Source organism: Onychostruthus taczanowskii, unplaced genomic scaffold, assembly GCF_017590055.1.
Source record: "Onychostruthus taczanowskii isolate IOZ18803 unplaced genomic scaffold, ASM1759005v1 scaffold70, whole genome shotgun sequence".
NCBI classification, from domain to species: Eukaryota; Metazoa; Chordata; class Aves; order Passeriformes; family Passeridae; genus Onychostruthus; species Onychostruthus taczanowskii.
This window is the reverse complement of record NW_024504787.1, coordinates 281,094-300,983: the sequence shown is the minus strand read 5'-3', so window position 1 is coordinate 300,983 and position 19,890 is coordinate 281,094. Positions and strand designations below refer to the sequence as shown.

The window sequence follows — 19,890 nt, the reverse complement described above, 5'->3', positions numbered from 1 at the left end:
ACCTTTTCCTTCCTTTCCTTCACTGCCACATCAGCTGCTTTGTTGTCATGGGCAGAATAAACAAGTATGGACAGCATGGCGCAGACCTCTGCAGAAACTTCTGAACCAGCTGGGGCACTCCAGTGCTCCCCATGTTTCCAGGATTCCATGGAGCAAGCACTGGCCAGACAGTTGTACAGCTATGCCTTTGTCTGCATCCTTAATATGATGGACCCCAGTTAGATGTGCCTCTGGGAGTCTTGTGTGTTCTTTGCAGGGCCACATCACATTCAGGCAACTCCCAGCCTTTGTTCTCCACTGGGAGATCCACCAGATGTGGGAGCAGCTGAGCTCCACATGAATTCCAGGCACTGGCACCAGCACAGTCATCTCTGTGCTGATGGATCTGGAGGTCACTAGGTGCCAAAAGTGTCTGAACTGCCTGAGATCCCCTCCTGGGATCATGGATGATCCTCAGGATGATCTGCAGGTCTTAAAGGCACTGATTCCCAGGAGTAAGCTAACCTGGAAAATCCTGATCACTAGAAATAAGCTGACCTGGAAGGCACTGATGCCAGAGAGGATGCTGACTTGGAAGGTGCTGATTGCCAGTGGAGTGCTGGAGATGCCAGCCTGGAGGGCACTGATCCCCGGGAGGAGACTAACCTGGAAGAGAGATGCCTGGGAGGATGCCAGTCTGGAAGGCGCCAATCCCCAGGGGCTTGCTATTCTGAAAGGCACAATTTATGGTGCTTTTTCCCCTACTGCAGAGCACTTCTCCCAGCTCCCCACTTACACTGGGCAGCGGCTCAGCCAGGGTCCTCTCCAAGGGCTTGGGTTAGGGATCCACACTCAGGCAGGCATCTATGGCTGGCGACAAAGAGCCTGGCGAGCCGCCTGGAGGAAGCTAAACCAGCACCACCTATTCCAGTTTCCCTCCTCCCCGGAATTCCCAGCCGGGAGCCGCTGCCCAGCTCTGGGTAAGGGGGCATGTGGCCCCCTGCTACTGCCAAAATAACCACAACTAGCGTCCTTCTGCAGGCGAGATACACAGACTCTGTTTTCCCACTAGATGGCAAACATCGCCTTCAAAAACAGCCTTCGGAGAAATTGTGTCCATCCCTCTGAGAGGAGGCTGAGCAAACGCTCAGGGAAAAGCCCTGGGGGTGACAGGCCTGAGGCTCCTTCAGCGTGGGGCAGGGGGTGGCAGGGACCCCGGCATGCTCCTCATCTTGCTTTTTCTGTCATTTCTGAAATGGTTTTCCTTTCCCAGCTGCCTGGTTTCTCCCTGGTACTGAAAGACCCACCCCTCGCCCTATGCTGGTGGGACTGAGCACCCTGGGCGTGTGGGAGAGGCCTCTGGCTAACCCTGGGTAGCACCTTGAACTTCCACAGCCAGAGAGTGAAGCCCAGAAGCTTTTCTGGGAATTAATTACTCTGTGGTTTGCGAACTAAATGAGTGTTCATTCCTCTCTGCAAGTGCCCAGGTCCACAGGCAAGCCATTATGCTGTGTGTAAATAAAGGAGGCAGGGATGAAGGCTGTGTGTGGAGATGTGCACACTTGTCTGAGGTCTTCTACCAGATCAGAAGTATTTCCAGGCTTGTTTAAGTTTTAATTCAGACTCAGATTTTTTCATGGTCTCTGTATTATCCTTGTGCAGAAGTTTCCTGAGTATTTGCTGCTGGCCCTGGCATTGATGCAATATTGCTGTGTGGTTAAACATGATGTGTCATAGCTAATGAAGGAGCTAACTGTGGATGGTAAATGTTTAATATGGACAAATCAAGCCAATTAGGGAATGTCAAGAGAAAACTGTGTCATCTCAGCTGTGTCTGTCCTGTGTGGAGGAGAGGTTCTGTGGAAGGGTAAAATCCTGCCACTGCAGGATCAGCAGCTCCTAACACCAGCCAAGTGTAAAGATGCTGGATGCAGATCTTCCTGCAGACCTCCAGTCCACCCTGCATGTACCTTCACCTGTGGGACAAGGACAGTTTTTTCAGAACAAGACTTTTTTTTGGAATGCAGACCTCTGGTTGGCTGGAGGGGATGGCAGCCATCTCCAGTGCCAAGCTGGCAAATGAGAAGTAGTAAATCATCTCACTTAAAACATTCCTTGTAGACCTCCAACAGGACTATTGGCTGTTCACAGCATGCTGCCTGGTTTTGTGGCAAGCCTGTGGCCTGGTTTTGTGGCAAGCCTGTGGCTCAGCAGTGCTTAGACAGGAGCACCATGGATCCCCAGCAATGGCACTCCCTCACCAAGCTTTAATTAAGTAATGGCAGCAGCTGTATTCCCTCCTCAAAGCACTCTGGAGCCCTGCTCCTCACAGCTTCCTCTGCCCTCCCTGCCTCAGTTTCCTCCTGGGCACATTGTTTGGTAACATTTACACTTGGCTTGGAAGGATCCTGCAGGTGTCCTGGCCACTTCCTTCAGGAAGAGATCATTGCCTCTTCTTCCACGAGGGTTGGCAACTCCTCACAAGGCTATTTATAGTCACAGAGAAAGCTCTTGAAAATGAAAGGAATCATGTGTCTGGGGAATAGAAACTGAGGGAGCTGTTGGTAGCCAATCTGCAGTGTGTGGCTCAGGGCAGCAAGCCAGGGAAGGATCGTGATGAGCCAAGCAGGTAGAAAGCCCTTCTGGCCCTTTCCAGCTGGGCTTCCTGCCAACCCTTGTGTTGGTGTGTGCTGATGGCTGGGGACAACAGGGACAGCAGTGACAACATGGATGGTGTGGGCTCTGGGGCAGCACCCCTGTGGCTTGAGGCTTCCCCATCCCTTGGTGAAACTCACAGCCTCTACAGGCAGCAGAGCAGAAGTTAAGCACAGATGTGGCTGCTTCACTCCTGAAGCTGAGATTTGCCAGTCCAGGAGGGTTTGACCTCTTGGTCTGAAGACACCAAGGAATGGACAAGTCCCCATATCTGGGGTTGTCATTTCTTTGCCTTGATGTGTGCCTGATTCCAGCTTTCCAGTCCAGGTCTGGGAGCGTTTCTGTCCCTTCTCTGTAGGCTCAGGGTTCTGGGGGTGTCTCCCACCAAACAAATGCTTCCTCCTCTGTATGGCATCTCTAACTGGCGGCAGGCTGCCATGGGCAGCAGCCACCCTCTCACCCCCCAGTCTTACTTTAGGCCTTGTCTCAGATCCCCGGAGGCTGGGCCCTGTCAGGAGTGCTCTCAAGATAACCAGCAAGCCAGGGGCTGAAGCAAACTGGGAGCCATGTTCTGTCCCATCTGCAGCAGGGTGACACCATCCACATCCCTCAGCTCGTGCTGCCTGGTGAGAAAATCCTCTAAGCATGAAGCTGGTAATGCTTCAGAAAATCTGGTAGAGCTGTGCCAAGTTACTTTAGGTAAGGACCTGCACCTCTCTCCCATGGCATGATATTTTGGCATGATGTGGGGCACTGGTGGCAGACTCAAAGAGGCTGCAGGGGACTCTGGGGCTGGACATCCCTTTTGTGCTTGTTCAGATGCCCCAGCAGGTGATGGATGAGAGGCATGAGCAGGCAAGGTAGCCGAAGGAGCTGGAGAAATGCTTTTGCTGTGTGCAGAGCTGAGGGATGAGCCCCTCCAACCCCATGTGGCAGGGTGATGGCAGTAAGCCACCATGGCACACCAAGAGCCCCAGCAGAATCATCGTGCAGAAACCAACACCCAGGCCTGCACAGAGAGGATCAAGGACGCTCCAGCTACGTTTGCACTAAGAAATCAGCTCTGCCAAGGACTGCTTTCTGGGTGGGAACATTGCCTGCCTTTGGGGTCAGGCTAGCTGACCTGGGCTGAAACCTGCTGGAAATGATGCTCAGAGTGTTCCAGCACAAGGGGGCATTTGCTTCAGTTGCTGTCACCTGTGCAGCCCTGATGCCCTGCAGTGGGCACCCCTCTGTCTTCAGGAGGACTGGGACAGTCAAGAAGGTCAGGCTCCTGCCTGTAGCCTGGCTAAAGAGAGCTGCTGAATTCAGGAGCTTCTGGAAGGGCAGATGAAAGGAAGCACAGTACAATTTGTGTGCCACCATTGCTGGGAGGGCAGCCTGCTGCTGCCCAGCAGGAGGGGAACCCAGCAGAAACCAAAGCCTCAATTGGAGGAAAGAGGAAGAAGTGAACACTGTTGGTGTCTCAGATCCTGCAGCGGGTTAGTGGCCTTCCCTTCCTGCGGGATTTTTGCTGTTTGCTTATTCTTATTACATCAGCATAGGAGCTTGGCTCTACTCCAGGGCACAGTTCTGCAGAAAATAGCCTCTTTCTCTTCCTTTTCACACCACAATCCTTTAAAAGAAGCAGTTCCTAAGCTCTGGCCTGAGGATTCCTGGTGAAAACCTGATGGGTGATCTACAGACCTGCTTCACCTCTGCAGTGCTCCTTGTTCTGCAGGGCTGGAAACCTATAAAAGTGTTAGAACTGGGATCTGGAGCCCAGAGGAAGTGTACGGGTGCCTGAAAGTTCATGCTTTCATTTCTTCAGGAAGGCAGTCACTTCAAAGATCAAAAACAAAAAGGATCTGCCACCTTCACTGGAACACCAGCTGCAAAGGGAAGCACAGGTTCCTTTTGCACAGCTCCAGCACAGCCCATGGTGACTGGTACTGTGATCAGCAATTCTGATACCCTTCCTCAAAGCACATCTTGGATATAGAAAGTAAGAAAAGCCCCAACAAGACAAGGAGACTAGTTGTCAGGGGGATGACCAGCAGCTGAAACCTCACGAGGTGCGAGAAGGGGGTGCTGCCCACCCAGCTGTGGGGTCTTGCTCCTGTCACACCAAGGGAAGCCCAGCCTCTTGGTATCTCTGGGATCTGTGCTGCTGATGTCTTGTATCTCTCCTGTGCTCCTCATCTTTGTCAAGAATGGCAAGGAGACAACACAACTCCCCACTGCTCCTCTACTTGTGGCTCGGGCCAGGAGTGACAAAGTACCTCTCCAAGCCACCCAATCCATCAGCAGCAAAGGAAAAATTACCATTGGCAGTGCGAAAAGAGAGATGATAAGGCCAAGGTGTGGAGCTTGCAAGTGTCTCTGCAAGGAAATGAACCTTCATTGTAGCACTGTATTTACTGAAATGTACACAGAGCTGTGTAATCTGCAAACCTGAGCAGACTGTAAAAAGGGGGAAAGGAGCCAAGTCCTCCCTTTATCATTTAGATTTACTTTCACTTCTTTTTTCTCTAAAGACAGTTTCCAGGCTAAGTTTTTGTATCTTGTACCCAATAAAGATACGGAAAGCCCTTTAATCTACTGCTGTGTAATCAGCAGCTTATTTCACTGCAGAGGGAAATGACAGTGGTGTGAGACATTAGCTGTGCACGGCTCGGAGCTCTCTAGAAAACATCCCTGATTAGCTGGGAAGTATTCACTGGCATGCACCTGGGGTAGGCTAAGCAGGCTAGCCTTACCCCGTCCCTGTCTGGCTTTCAGTGTCCTCCCACAGGTACAGGGGGCCATGCACAGCCTTGTGACACCATCCAAGTACACCAGGAGGGTGTCAGGAGGGATAAACCCAGTGAATGGCAGGATGGAATGCGCTCTGATGTGATGTCAGCTCTGAACTGACACTGGCTTACATGTAACAGCATGGGAACCTTGAAAAAGTGTAGCAGAGACCCACCAGGATGGAGATTTTGGCTTCTTCCCATGCTCACTGTGTCCTGTGAAAGCTCTTTCATCATAAGCCATGGGCATGTGTGGCTGTGCCCTGTGCCCAGCTCCCACTGCCTGCCTGCAGCCACTGCTGGTGCTGGTGGGAGTTTGGCAGATGCCTTCTCCTTGCTCTGTGTTTTTTGAGAGGGGAGCTGTAGGGGCAAGGCTTGTGGACCCATCACAGACCCCTTAAGATGGGGTCTCCAGCAAAGACAAGTATTACATGACCAAAGCAGGGCTCCCCTGCCCTGGAGGACTGTAAGTCTTTTCCTGTGTTATTAGGACAGTAGGGAGACAGTAAAGAGAATGCTGAAGCGTTTCCCATGGCCCATGCCAGCAGTCAGCATTGTGGCTTCAGTTCCTGCACACCAAAAGGAGCATCAGCACTCAAGTGCAGGATGTGCCAGCCATGTGTGCTTCTACCAAGGAACTGTTACTCTTACAGGTGCTGTCCAGAGACCCAGACCTGCACTAGACCCTAAAGCCCTCACAGTCTTATCTAAACAGACCAGGCATACAATGAATGGAAGAGTTATCTGCCCCTCCTGTACACAGGGAAGGAGGAGGACAGTGAGTGACACACAGACCATGACAGGGCTAAAGTTAAAGGGTGATTGTTACTGAGGAGCAGAGCTGAGCAGTGTCATTCTCCCAAAACCCAGGTGCTCCTGGGCTCAGAGCTGCAGCTATGTCTGTCTGATAAGCTCTCTGACATAGGCAGGGGGCAATCTCTTCTGCTGGGGCTGCTCCTCCACCCTGGGGCTTGCTGGTGACAAGGGGCATTTTCCCTCAGCACGAGCATGAACCCTCTTGTTGCTTTAGAAATGGTGTTTGGGATGCAGCAACAGCAGCTGCAAGGAATTTAGGGGAAGGGCAGGCATCTGTCAGAGCAGCCTCATACTTTGTGCCCATCTCTGAGTCCTGTCATGCCCACCCCCAGCACCCCTGTCCACAGAAATCACTCTCCTTTTCAATAAAAGAAACCAAAACAACCAACAAACAAACTGAATGAAACCCACAAACAGGAACCAAACCACAAAATACTTGAAATATGTTGGAGTGACCCATCAGCATTTTTCAGTCAATAGTCAGCACAGATGTGGTCCAGGGTGCTGTTTCTCTACTGCAAGGAACTGGAAGTACCCATCAGTACCATTTGTGAGTTCACATAAAACCAGCCCAACCTCGTGCATCGTGTGCTGAGCCCTGCAGTGCCCCTGGGTGCCCTCAGGCAAAGTTCTTTCCAGCTTTTTTATCCCTGCTGGCAGTTTCTGTGGGTCTCCAGGGTGTGCTGCCACATGCCCACAGCCTGGGATGGCTCAGTGTGCCAGCTAGCCTTGGACTTTGCCTGCCTGAACAAAGACAAGAAGAGACCTGGTGGTGCCTTCCTTCTCCCAGCGGGTGGCTGCCTTTTTCTGCTGGCCGGGATTTTTCAGGGTGTCAGGGACAGTGGATTAAGCATTGCTAGAGCAGGGCAGAGAGCCAGGAGAGCTCTTGTTCCCGTAGCACAGGAGGTCAAAGGACCGGCACGCTCCATCCCGGACAGCACTCACAGCTCCTCCGTCTGCAGCCGCTTCCTCAGGATGTGAGAAATGCTGGGTAGGAAAAGACCTCCTGGGGATGAAGGACAGGGAAGAACCTGTGCTAGTACCCCTCATCCCAACCCTCTGTAGGGCGAGGGGTGCCTCAGCAAGCAGGATGCTTGGAAAGAGCAGCTGCCCCATACCCTGTGGGGCTTGTCAGAGGACACCAACAAGGAAGGGGAAAATAGGTTAATGTTAATGAGGTTAATGATCATTCAGGAGAGTGGCAGTACATACCTCTTACAAGAATGAAAGGATGTGAAAGGCATCATGTGAAATTTCACAGTGCAAAGGGTGAAGGAAACAACCCAAGACCACCAGTACTGGGTCAGGATGAATGCTCTCTCACTCTGTCTCTCTCTTCTCTTCTTTTCTGCCTCTTCTGTCTCAGTGGTAGCTGAGACCACTACTAGATACATAAGAGAAATCAGCAGACAGAGGGGAATCCAGAGTCATCCTTCCCTGCCAGCATCCAGGAGTCACCAGTGCAGGAGCTTTCCCGGGTGGAGCTTGTGTGGGAACCACATGCACCTACCGGTGGTGCACTTGTCCAGCCCCTGGCTGTGCCCACCAGCACCCTGTGCTGAGTGTTCAGTGGGTGTCAACAGAGAGCGTGAAAAGAGCGCTGCTGTTGTTTTTAAACTTTGACCTGAGCATGGAACAGGATGGAACAGGAGCCTTTGGGCTGACCCTGGCAATGCTGCAGTGGGCTGTGCAGAGGATGTTTCTCACCAAGTTTGACTGGGGGTCCTGGGTCAACCTCCCTGAAGAAGGAGGAAGCTTTAAAAGGCTTTTAAGGATTCCAGTGGATCAGTGCACTTCTAATGCTGCAGGGGTAGTTTTATGTGAAGGGAGAGGAGCTCAGGGGCTCAGTAGCTTTCAATGCTGCCCAGTTTCTGGTAGCTCCTTTCCAACAGTTTAGGAGTCTAGCTAACATGATGGCTGTGCTTGGAGTAGGACACATTTTCTTTTCCCATTCTTCTGACTGTTATTTTGATGACTCTCCCCTCTGTTTCCAGTAAGAAAGGATGCACAAGCAAGTCCTTCCTTAGCAGGGCATGGAGCCAGTCTGCCTTATCAGGCACAGAAGAATCAGCCAGGGACTTCCCATTCCTTGCTGCTGTGCCCCTTTAGGGATACCAGCCTAGTACATCTTACACGCTTCAGAAACTTCCCTAGCTCCCCCTGTGCACTCTCAGCAGTTCTGTCCCATAAGACTTTAACTTGACTTTCTTTGATGGCTTTTTCCTGTTCCTGATAAGCCTCTGCCTGGAAATCCTTGGACTGGGGTATCCCACAGGAAAACTGGGAAGATTATGCTGTTCTGGAGTAGTACAGCCCCTTTGCTCTGCAGGGAAGCTCTCAAAATCCCAGCCACTGTGGCCTTCTCCAGCAACCTTTGCAAGCAACTGAGAAAAAGTCTCACTTTGGAATTCTGATGTTCTGCTCTTTGCCTGTGCTGTCCCTGATGGCCAAGGCAAGCATGGCATGAAGCTGCAGACTCTCTTCACAACAGAGCTGTGCCAAGACTCCATCTTCTGGCTGCCAAAGAAAGCCCACTGTAGCAGCTCTGTACCAAATCCCTGCAGAACTACCTGCCCTGCACATTGACACACACTGTCCAGAACAGGAGAGCAGAAAGAGAAGGAGAAATGCTGAGCAGATTGAGGCTGTTCAGACTGGAAAGTACTGACCCAGAAGGCTTTTGTGTAAGTACAACCAGACACAGTCTATGAGGGGCAAGGTCTGGACCAGGAGGAATTCCTTCCCAGAGTACACTGGAGGGGTTCTGGAAAGAGAGAGGGCAATGACCCTCCTGAAGACCAGCCAGAGTCCTTGTGAAAAAGCACCTCAGGGTCACATTCACAGGGGTGAATGCCCTGTTGAAAGAAGCTGTTCCCTCCCTACCTTTGCCTGCCTGCAGCACAAGAAAGACTGCAGCTTCAAAACTAGTGGTGCAAGTGAGGCAGAGCCCTCTGGAAAGCTGGAAGGTTCTGCTCATCATGGACTTGTCCCAGCTGCCAGCACAGCCCATGATGAATGGCCCCAGCATGTTCCAGCACACCACAGCCCCCCAGCATTTATTTTAGACAGCTGCAGCACAAGGAAGACAAATGAGATACAGAGAAACCCAACCTTCTGTTGGCCCCTTCTGTCTCTATTTACATGTCTGTTTTCTCCTCCAAGGCCATGCATCTCCTTTGTTTAGGAGAGTGTCTGGCTTCTGATCTTCTTCCAGATGTTTTTTTGCTTGAGTCCTTCCTTATTCTGCTAGAGCACTGAGCGCAGACACTTGAGGGCCTGCTTTGATTAGAGCTCCCTTGACTCCAATGCTTCAGACCTTGCACCAGCCCAAAGCCATGGCCTCTGCTTGGCACTACCCTGGGGGCCAGGCAGCCCACATCTCCTGCCAGCCAAACTCTCACAGCTGCCTCCCACTCCAAATCTTGGAAACATCACAAGGGTGAGGATATACCATGGAGTGGAATCGTCTCCATCTCTCTGAGCTCTCCAGAGAGATGAAGGACCCTGCAAGGGCTTCCCCCACGAGGTGAGCCTGAGCTGTGCCCTCACTCCAATCCTGGGCTGAGCATCAGGATGCAGGGGATACACCCATCCACTCCAACGGAGCATGTAGCAGCATGAGAGCTCTGCAGGGAGGCCAGCCCTGCGAGGACAGGTGGTCTGGGAAGTGTTTGGCAAGATGGGAACAGTGTGTTCTGCCAGCTAGCTCTCCAGCTTCAAACCAGCCTTTATTTATCCCTGAGCGAGGCTGCACAGCTGCTTTGAAAAGGCGTTTGATGCTAAACTTGTTGGCTTCACGTTCGCCCTGAAGAGCTCTTTTCTGTTATCTCTTTGGGTTGCTTTCTTTTTTTCCTCAAGCCCAAACTCAGATTATGCTGGTGAAACAGAGCCAAGCCTGCCAAGGCCCTCGTCAGGAGCACCCTAGCATGTGTCCCAGATGGTGACAACAAGAATGCTGGTTTTCTCTGCTGATGGTTCACACTCTGCTATTAGCACCGCACAGCCTGCTCCACTTCAAAGGCACTTCTAATGGAAGAACACAAGATCTGTTTCTTTCAGTCTGGTGTGTGGCAAGCTCTCCCCATGCTCCCAAGGCACCTTCATCATTTGGGCTCTAGGTCAGATCCTGGATTTGCATCCAGGAGCAAGGGTTTCTTGTGACCACAGGCAGCCTCACATCAAGCACCCAGCAAGTAAATGGGGGCTTCAGAGTGTAACTCCATCCTCCCTTCTCCACCTTTTAGAGAGATTCCCAAGGTCATGGGAAGTGAATGATTTCACATAGCCCTCAGAAGTATAGCATGAGGCTGAGGAAGTCCATCTCACCCACTGGAAACCTGGTAGGACAGTTTAACCAGGGGGAAAAAGGATTAGGAAGGACTGCCTGGGGTCGTCTAACCCATCCTGTGCTGAGCCGGAGCCATCACTGCTTCCAGTTTTGTGACAAGCTCTGGTCTCACTGTAAAAGTTTCCAGCAGTGGACATGCAGTATTTCTTCATCTGCCTCTTCCTGCTAAATGGAATTTCCCCCAGAGTCTGACCCCTGTGGTTTCTTGACTTATCAGAATTAAACTCAGTACTTCTTTTCACTTTCTCTTCACTATGTCACTCTGTGCACTTGGAGGCCATGTCATTCATTCATGGAAGCAAGATTAAATCAAGTTCCTTCAGCCTGTTGTTTGAGGCCACATCATGCACACCTCTGCTCCTCCACAACCCTCCCAAGTGGGTGCACACCTTTCCAGAGTCCAGCTGTCCCATCTGGGAACACGCCACCCAGTGAGACTGATTTTTATAATTCATGCCCTACAGGACCACTCATGAGTGATGTCCAAAATTCTCACTGAAGAAATCTCAGAGATAAATCAAGCAGCCACCCCTACTGAAAGGGAAGGGGACAGCAGCTGCATGCAGTGACAGCAAGCTGCAGGACATGCACCCCTTTTTCCTCATCCCAACACAACCCCCACTTCTCCTGTTAGCACTGCAGCAGCTGCCAGGTTGGGCTGGAGACCTGAGCACCTCTTGGTGTGAGGCTGACTCACAAATGGTTCTTTGTGGTGATTTTTTGCTTCAGTCTGCAGTAACTCAGTTTTAAACACCAGCTCTACAGCACACAGGCATGCCAGGAGATGCTATTTTTTGCAACAAACCACCTATGTTGGATTTTCTGGCAGCAGGGCTAGTGAGTAGTTTAGCTGGAATACAGATTAAGGTAGAGAGAGCATGCCTCCTACCATTCTCTGTCAAGCTGCAAAACATCTGCTGCTCCCAGTGTCTGTAGTGGGATGGGGGGCAAAGCAGTGCAAACAGGACAGAGCTGCCTACCCGAAGTGAGAAGTGCTGAGGTGAGTGACAGCAGCTCCAGGACCTGCTGCCCTCCTGAAGCCAAGTGAATCCCAGAGGCTCAGCAAAGACACAGCCTTCAGAAACAGCCAGGTTCCACACGGCAGATATTATCCCTGCTTTCACCCCAGGCAGGCAGTGAAACCCGCAGCCCTGCTGGCTCTGACGCTGGGAATTCCCTGGGGTAGCTGTCCTTGTCAGGGTCAGAGGACAATGCAGTGGCTGAGAAATGAAACCAAGCACTGTGAGAAGAGGCTGAATCTGTAGCTGTAGCATATCCGGGACACTTCTGCTTTTGTTCTTTGCAGAACAGTGGCTGTCATCCATCACCATAAACACACACTGGTGCCTCTCCAAAAGCTGTGTCAGCTAAATAAAAAGGTGGGAAACTATATATTGCAGGTACTTTCAAGGAAAGCTCTTGATTTATTTACCAAAGACCACCTCAGCAGCTCACATTTCTGAAGCATTGTCCCTCCCACAGAGAGCAGAAAGTCACAGCTTGAAAATTTAAACAGGATTAAGGAGCGTCCGTGTAAACAGAGTTGTGGGCTTGCAGTGCACATCTCAGAAGAGAAGGGGCTTTCCCAGCCATAACATCTGCAAGAAAGAAAATGTTGCTTTCTGTGGGAAAGTGGGGAAGAATGAGATATGTTTGGAGCAAGAAACAACTAAAGGCTGCAGCAGGTGAACCTCCCAAGCCAGGAAGCTTGTGAAACACCACACCTTGTGAATCTGCACTGACAGCTGACAGATCCTCTGGACAGGCATGGAATGGTCATGATGCCAGTAAAATATATCTAGGGCAGAAGGATCCAAGGAAACTGGGCAGAAACTGGGCAGCATAGGGCCAAGCAGACAGAGTGAGACAGCAGGATTAGAGGTTTGTGCTGTTAGATCTAAAGAAAGATTTCAGGAAGAGCCCCTGGGCGTGCCTTACCTAATCTTCTGGCTTTCCCTTTTCAACATGGACAAGGAAAGATTTCTCGTGCTTATGGGTATAATGCATCCCAGCCAGTCTCAGACTGCACACCAGTTTCACAAATCCATGAGAACATCCAAAATCTTTTCGTCTTTGCTTGCCCCATGGCTGTTCCTCTCATCCCGAGCAGAGCTAACCAGATCTTTGCTAGCCCCCTCCAAGCCCCATACCAACAATCTGAGCTGGTGGTGACCCCTCCCCTCAGTCTCTGTTCTTTTTGTCCTGTATCCAGGCCATTCTGCTGTGGTTGCAGAGCATTTGAGGAAAGAAGAGAGGATAGATTTCCAGCAGCTTTCTGTGACTGGGCACACAGTCTGGAGAGCAGAAAAAAGCCTTACCTAGAGGCACAGCTAAGCAGGAAAACAGGGGAGAGGTGGGGAGAGCCATGGAAATGGCACCAAGCCTGCTCTCACTGCCTACTGCTTGTTCAGGAGGGATGGGTAACAGGTACTTTCCAGAGCGTTAAGTCTTCTCTTCATTTGCCCTCCTGGTTTTGTTTTTATCTCCAGTTTGTAGTGCTTCTGTGCATAGAGAGAAGATGGGTGCATCTGAGGGCACAGGGGAAGAGTCTCCCCTCCCTTTCCAAAGGCAGCCCTGGGACCTGGGCAGAGCTGTGCCTGTCTTGTGGCCCAGCCCCCAGTGCAATGAGCTGCAGTTTCTGCTATTTCTAGAAACCCAAAGCTAAGTCGAGTCCTGTCCATGCACAAGGGTCTCCATATAAGACAGCTTCTGGACTCAATTTGACTCCAGGAGCTCAGGGCAGGAAAAACACCCTGGTCTCATGCTCCTGAGGATCAGACCATGGAGGAGCAGGCTGGGCAATGCCACCAGGGAGAGTTCAGCTGCAAGAGGAGCATGGCAGGAATGGCACCAGCTCCTTTTTGGAGCCATGCAGCCTGGCTAAGAGTGCTGGCATCTTCCCACAGGACAAATCTCAGCAGAAAGTGTCCAGACAAGCAGCAGTGGTGATGACATGCTGGAAATGAGGGGGGAGCAAGCAGGGGCCTGAGGATAAGAGATGCCAGTTCTGGATCCTCTCCATCATCCACACATGTTGTTTAGGCAAGAGCAAACAGTATAATGGAACAAGGTTAAAGGGGCTTTTCCTCACCTGGCTTCCCACCCTTCCCAACCATCCAGATGTCTCATCTCCTGATATAAACCCAGACAGGTCCCTGAGCCCCTGCCAGCCAGATCTGGCCCTTGTGCCAAGGAAGAGCAGCCCCTTGCCTTGGCACCATGGGGTGGAAACCACCAGAATGGGGAGCAACTGGCCCCTGCACTGGCAAATGTGCCCAGGGCATGTCCACACCTCCTGTTGACTCTTGTGCACCAGGGAGTCAAGTGAAGAAGCTGTGTGAAGGTTATGAGAGGGAGAACAGCTTTTAGCCCCCGTAGTGCTGCTCACCTTGCCTGCAGGTCCATGTGGGGAGGATGCATCTCCCAGGAGAGAGATGTGCAACAGATGGGGGATGCTGGTGACAGGAAGAGCCCCTGTACACTGTCTCTTTGGAGGCAAGGGACAAAACCAAGGGAAACCAACATAGCATTTCCCTTGGTGCCCTGCTTGCAGAGAAGCAATGGGTGTTTTCTGCCATGGAACCTTCAATCCTACCTCCCAGCTGAGTATGTCTGTGCCAGGTCAGACCTTGAGACCACAGCAGATTGTGCCTGCTGTGTCTGGTGCCCCTTGAACTCAGCCTGGGCAGCATCCAAGACTGCTTCCACCATGCCAGGCAGACACACGAGTGCTCTCATGATCCCAGCTGTGAGTGCTGACAGCCAGGGAGCAACCTGATGCCTGCTCAGTTTGCTTGCATAGATGCAGCCTTGTCCTTTCTCTCCTGCCTTGTGCACAGTCACCAAGAGAGTGGCTGATTTGTCAGCTCCTTGTGAAAGCTTTGCAGGTATAGCACTTTGTTGCTCCACAACCTCTGAAATACAGGCCCCCAGGTTTGAATAAAGGGCTACAGGGAATCCAGCCAATGGTCCAGAGCCAAAGAGATCCCTGCATGTAACTCCTGAGCTGCTGAGGGTATGTCTGCATCCTACTGCAATGGATTCTGGTCCTGCAGTGAAGTTCGGAAAAGAGCAAGGAAAACATGTCTGGGGACAGAAAAGCAGAAGACTTTTTTACTGAAACTAGCTTTGGGTGGCTGGGAACCAAGGTTTTTGACACAGCAGTGACTAGCTGCTTTCCCTAAGGAAAGTGGCTGCTTCCTTCTAAAGAGATCATTGACATTTTGAATAGAGAAACTCACTCCCTAGTTTACTAAGCACTGAACCAGTCTGTTTTTTGACAGATTTCCAAGAGGAGTTGGGCTCTGGCATGGATGGAGAGGCTGCTGCAGGGCTGGAGGAGGGACAGGAGCCAGGACCATGTACCTGGTCCAGGACAGTATCTCTTCTTGTCCTCTCCTGGGAGAATAAGGGCAGCCTGCTGCCAGAGCTGGGATCTGCATCACCATCCACTTGAGAACCAGAGCAGGCAAGGACCTAGCAGGGATCTGTGGTGTGCAGCTGCATTGCTCTGAGGAGACAACAACTTTACTGCTCCCAGGAGAGATGAGAACCCTGGGCTTTGCAACTGTGCTCTTATGGGCTGGTTGGCTAAGACATCCCTGAAACTCTCATGGAAATGGATTAACCTGCTTCCAACATCCAAGAGATCAGTGTAAGCCCCTTCTGCCTCATTTTCCCTGGTCCATGACACTGTTCTCCTTATCCTGGTAGCCTGCAGCCAAGGATGAATCTAATCCACCCCAGGCTAAGCCCCTCTGGCAGTCCCTGCCCTTCACAGGGACCTGCTCCAGCTGCAGTAGCTCAGTCTCAGAGCAGATCCATGCCAAGTATCCTCCCCCTCCCCAGCCTCGGCCCCCTCACAGGTCACTGAGCAAGCAGCAGGAAGGCTTCTGTCCAAGCCAGCACCAGTTATCCTCATTTCCCACTCACACTGTTTATCTTGGCCCCTCTTCCTATACCAGCCTTCCTTCTTTTGCCCAGGATTGAATTGCTGGGGCTGTCACTATAGTTAATGGTCTGGGACAGAGCTGGTGCTCTGTGAGTCACACTCAGAGACATCCAAGCCCAGGCACTGTGTGTGCACATACCAGGGAGAAGGACCCCAGAGGGGAGAACACCTGACAGAGAAACGAGCCACCAGCTGAGTGAGAGAGGTGACCAGGGCAGAAGAAGGGACAAGATTAAGCTTGGATTCAAGAGGTGTCAGCACGAAGCCATCAGGGCACTCCCTGGCTTGGGCAGCCCAGCCACTGCAGCTCTGTGGATGCCACCCCCTGAGGGCTGTTCCCCTTGCCTTCAGGAATAGTCCTGGGCCATTTCATTCCCAACCTGTGCCCAGGCATGCTGACTGGCACCACACCTGACTAATTGAATGGTGCAGACAGTGACAGCAGTTCTTGGGAGGAGAGGATGGTGCCTGCCTGTTGGACACAAAAATGCTTCATCTGGACAGAACAGCTTTGTTCAAACATCACATGGCCTGGACAAAAGGGGACAAAAGGACACTTTGATACAGCAAGACCTTATTCAGAGTGCACAGGAGACCTGAGGCTCAGGAGGAAAAGGGCCACAGATTCTCAGCTTACTCTTGATGAGTGCTGGGAGCTGGGGTCTGCCATCTGTGCCTTATCCATGGATGTGTCCAGGAGAAGGTATCTTCAGCAGCCTCCACTGCCCCAAAAGTTTATCCTTAGGCTCACCTGCACCCCAATTGCCAGCAAGTGCTGACCTGCCAGAGTAATTAACCACACTGTGCCTCAGTTTCCCTTCACTGCAAGGACAAACCTCCTGTTCCTGCAGCACTTCTTCCATGTCCTCTGCTCCTGTGGAAGCTGAGAGCTGGGGAGCTCCAACTCAGCCTCTGCACTGGCAGGACTGAAGTGTTTGGGGCTGGATGGTGCAACCCTGGCCTGCTCCCTCTTACCCCATCCCTGCACACCCATAGGCTGGCTGAGCAGTGCAGAGCAGGGCGTCTGTTTTCCATAGTGCTGAAGGACTCCCAGGAGAGACCTGCAGCCCAGTTCATCCCCATGAACCCTCCTTCCCCAGCACAGTCCCCTTGCTGCTGCAGCACAGCAGGCAGTGCTGTCTGCTCAACAAACACTCCATGCTGTCTTTCAGGCTCAAACATGAGGCACAACAACTGCCTGCTGGCTTTTCTTTTTATTTAACAAAATCACAGCACAATAAAAAAAAATTTTAAAAAAATTTAAAAAAGAGAGAGAGTAAAGAAGAGGAATACACGTGGAATTGTTGCAATGAACAGATCTAGCAGCAAATAACCTGAGAGCATGACCTCCAGGCATGGGCATGGGGCAGGGCTGGACAGTGGTGTCAGGCTGAGGGACTGAGAAGGGGTGCAATGTCCCGGAGAACAGCAGGGGCTAAGAGCCACATCTCTGCCTGCTCCGCATTAGTGGCTCTATTTCTACCCTTGCAAGGAAGGGCAGGAGGGAAACAGTGCAGGGAATTCAGGAGTGAGAGAGAAACAACATCAGCTACACATTTTCTGAGGGCATCTGGGTGATACTTGGAAAGGATCAGTACAAGGTATGGCCATTGTGGAACATCTCCATCACTCCCCTCCAACCCCAAATCACAGGATTGGGAGCTACTCCACTACCAGCCCACCCCACCCCACTGTCCTATGCTGGCAGCCCTTCCCAGGGATGCAGGAGGTTGGGGCTGACAATGGAAACCAGAGGGATCAGGCTATAGCCGGAGGTCACAACTGCTGTGTTGATGGCAAGTCTGAGAGTCCCCAGCTCACCTCCCAGATCAGTCCATCAAACAGCTTCCAGGCTGCAAAGGTGATGGAGTCCAGCAGCCCCTGGCTCAGCCTGACACAGGCTGCTGGGTCACATTGCAGGCAGAGAGAAAAGGACAGAGCAGACAAGGCTCTGCCCACACTGGCATGAGTCTCAAGGAGGGTCAGCCCTGAAGTTGGAGGTGGAAGCAGATTGGCTCCATTAGCATCAGATTCATAGCTGCGAAATGGTCCCCTCCAGCTAATGGGACCAGCTACGGATTCTTCAGGACCTACTTGCCCTGTGGTTTGCCCTGGAAATGAAAAACCCAACGGATACTAGTGTACTCATTGGGGTATGAGCTTCCCCAGGGTCCCTTCCTCGGCTGGACAAGCCATGGTAGTGATGGACCTGTCAGGCCTTGTAAAGCACCCACCAAGCTCATCATAAGCCCTCTCCATGAAGATGCACAAGCAGCAGACTCCAAGCTTACAGGGCAGAAATGAGAAGGGATTTTGCTCCTGGTGCCGTTTGCCATGTCAACACACCAGACTCAGACAAGAGTGGCACTGGGTAGACAAAAATCCCAGGGTTGCATTTATTTGGAGTGGAAGAGAGACTACTGAGGAGGCAGATTAGTCCCATTTGGAGGCAGGAGGGATGGAGACGAAGACAAATTATCCATGCCTTGGCAGAGCATGGCCCTGCTCTTCCCAGCAGCCCAGTCACAATGGTAAAAACCTGTCTGGCAGTGGGTAAACCCACCCCCTGGGCTGACCTCATGCCTGGCTGGGAACAGGTATGGTTCTTACCCTCTTGACAGAGCTGGCATCCAGTCTCTCTTGGAGACGAATCACCCACGGGGAATGGAGGGGTGCACAGAGGCGCTTGCCCTTTGTGGTGATGAATCTGCCAGGCCATGAGGGAAGAAAACAAGATGTAGTGACAGGCACTTCATGGATGCCCAAGAACAGCTCAAGCTCTCACCCACTCCCCACCTCACTGCCCTCCCCCATCTCTGCCTGTAGATGACTTTCTTCCCTGGTTTTTGTCCCGTGCTCTCCCCTCTCAGCTGCTCCCCCTCTCACTGAGCCTCTGGATCTCCAGGATCTCTTCTGTAGCTCTTCCTATTCCTTGACCCTCAAATCCCACTCAACATCCCTCCACCATCCTGCTCTGCCTTCCACCCTGCCTCCGTGCAAGGTCCATCCCTTGTCCCTCAGCCATCATCACTTGGTCTCTTACACGGCAGCAGGGATGTCACAGCCATCCTGCACCAGCTGGAGCCGGTAATCCTGCACGATCCGCCGCGGGATGGGCGCCTCGCTGGTCCGCAGGCAGCAGTCGAGGACGTTGTTGCCGGTGTACACTGGAGGAGGAGCACACCGTGCAGGCTGAGCCAGCTGCTCCTCTCCCAGCTTCCCCGCAGGGTGACGGGGCTGCGGCAGGACGGAGCCTGCAGGAATGCTGACACGCACTGCCCGGGCTGGGCACACCGGCACCGGCCTTACCGCGCTCACACCCCAGTGCTGAGGGCCCTTTGCCTCCCTCTGACGGAAAGCAAAGGAGACAGGGAAGGGTAAACAGGCAGAAGGCAGCCCGCCTGCACCCCAGTAGCAACCAGGACACCGGTGTCTTTATCTACCCTGCTTCAGGGTGCTGCAATATAGACATGCATTTCCGAGGGGCTGGGGATGACCTCAGCTTCATTTACTGAAGCAATCACAGGTTTGGCTACCCTAGCACCAGCCCACCCTACAGGGATCATTCCCGTGGCAGCTGAAGGACATAGCTGTCTGTGCTTCTCTGCAGGGAAGGAGATCCAGAGTCACCCTCCCAGCAAATCCTATATTCGCTGCTAACACCTGACAAGGCTGGCAGCACCCATGGATGTCTGTACCCTCAGCAGCAAGGTGTGGTGCAACAGCACAAGGCATCTGGACCCCCCAGCTCCCCGCCACATGTAGAGGTTCTGATGTCACCCACCCAGACAGCTGGGACCTGTGCAAACGCTGCACCCCACACCAGCAGCCCCTCAAACATCAGCCCTGCCCTTAGAGACACCTTCCCTCTGGCTCCCAGCCCTGCTGCTTGCCTCCAGGCTGCCCTACACCACAGGGTGACACAAATGCCACCTCGGTGGTGTACTGGGGAGAAAGGGACCAAGACAATCCCAGCCCAACACGTGCAAGCTGGGCTAGAGCACTGGGAGGCAGGATTGCTCCATGGCCTTTCCCAAACATGTCAGCCCTGACCCAGAGCCCTGCAGGTTCCTGTCTGGACTTTGGGCAGGACAAAGTCCCTGTGGACAGGTTACAAGAAGAGGATGCAGGATGGCTATGAGGAAGCTGCAGCCATGTGTCCCTCTAAAAGTCTGCTGGAAATGGAGAAGAGAGAAGAAACAGAATCCTCTAATTTCCCCAGGAAAGGCAGCCTGAGAGGTCTCATCTTACCATCCAGGATATGTCCCAGCAACAGGAGACTGAAGCAGAGAAGACGCAGCCGCTGCATTTTGCTGCTAAGTCTGGCAGAGGATGGGCTGGAGGCAATGGAGCTCCAGGCAAGGAGA

At 52.3% G+C, this 19,890-nt stretch overlaps 1 protein-coding gene across 1 annotated transcript in view; it reads right to left on the bottom strand.

Moving 5' to 3' along the window:
* The window catches only part of LOC121345261 (C-C motif chemokine 19-like), a 24,098-nt gene extending 4,208 nt beyond the window's left edge, over positions 1-19,890 (bottom strand). Inside the window, exons 1-3 of the mRNA XM_041421953.1 lie at positions 19,775-19,890; positions 18,567-18,690; positions 18,134-18,230 (exon numbers count right to left, since the gene is read on the bottom strand). Of these exons, the coding sequence (XP_041277887.1) occupies positions 18,134-18,230; positions 18,567-18,690; positions 19,775-19,832 (279 nt within the window). The 5' untranslated portion in view covers positions 19,833-19,890. The remainder of the gene's footprint in view (positions 1-18,133; positions 18,231-18,566; positions 18,691-19,774) is intronic.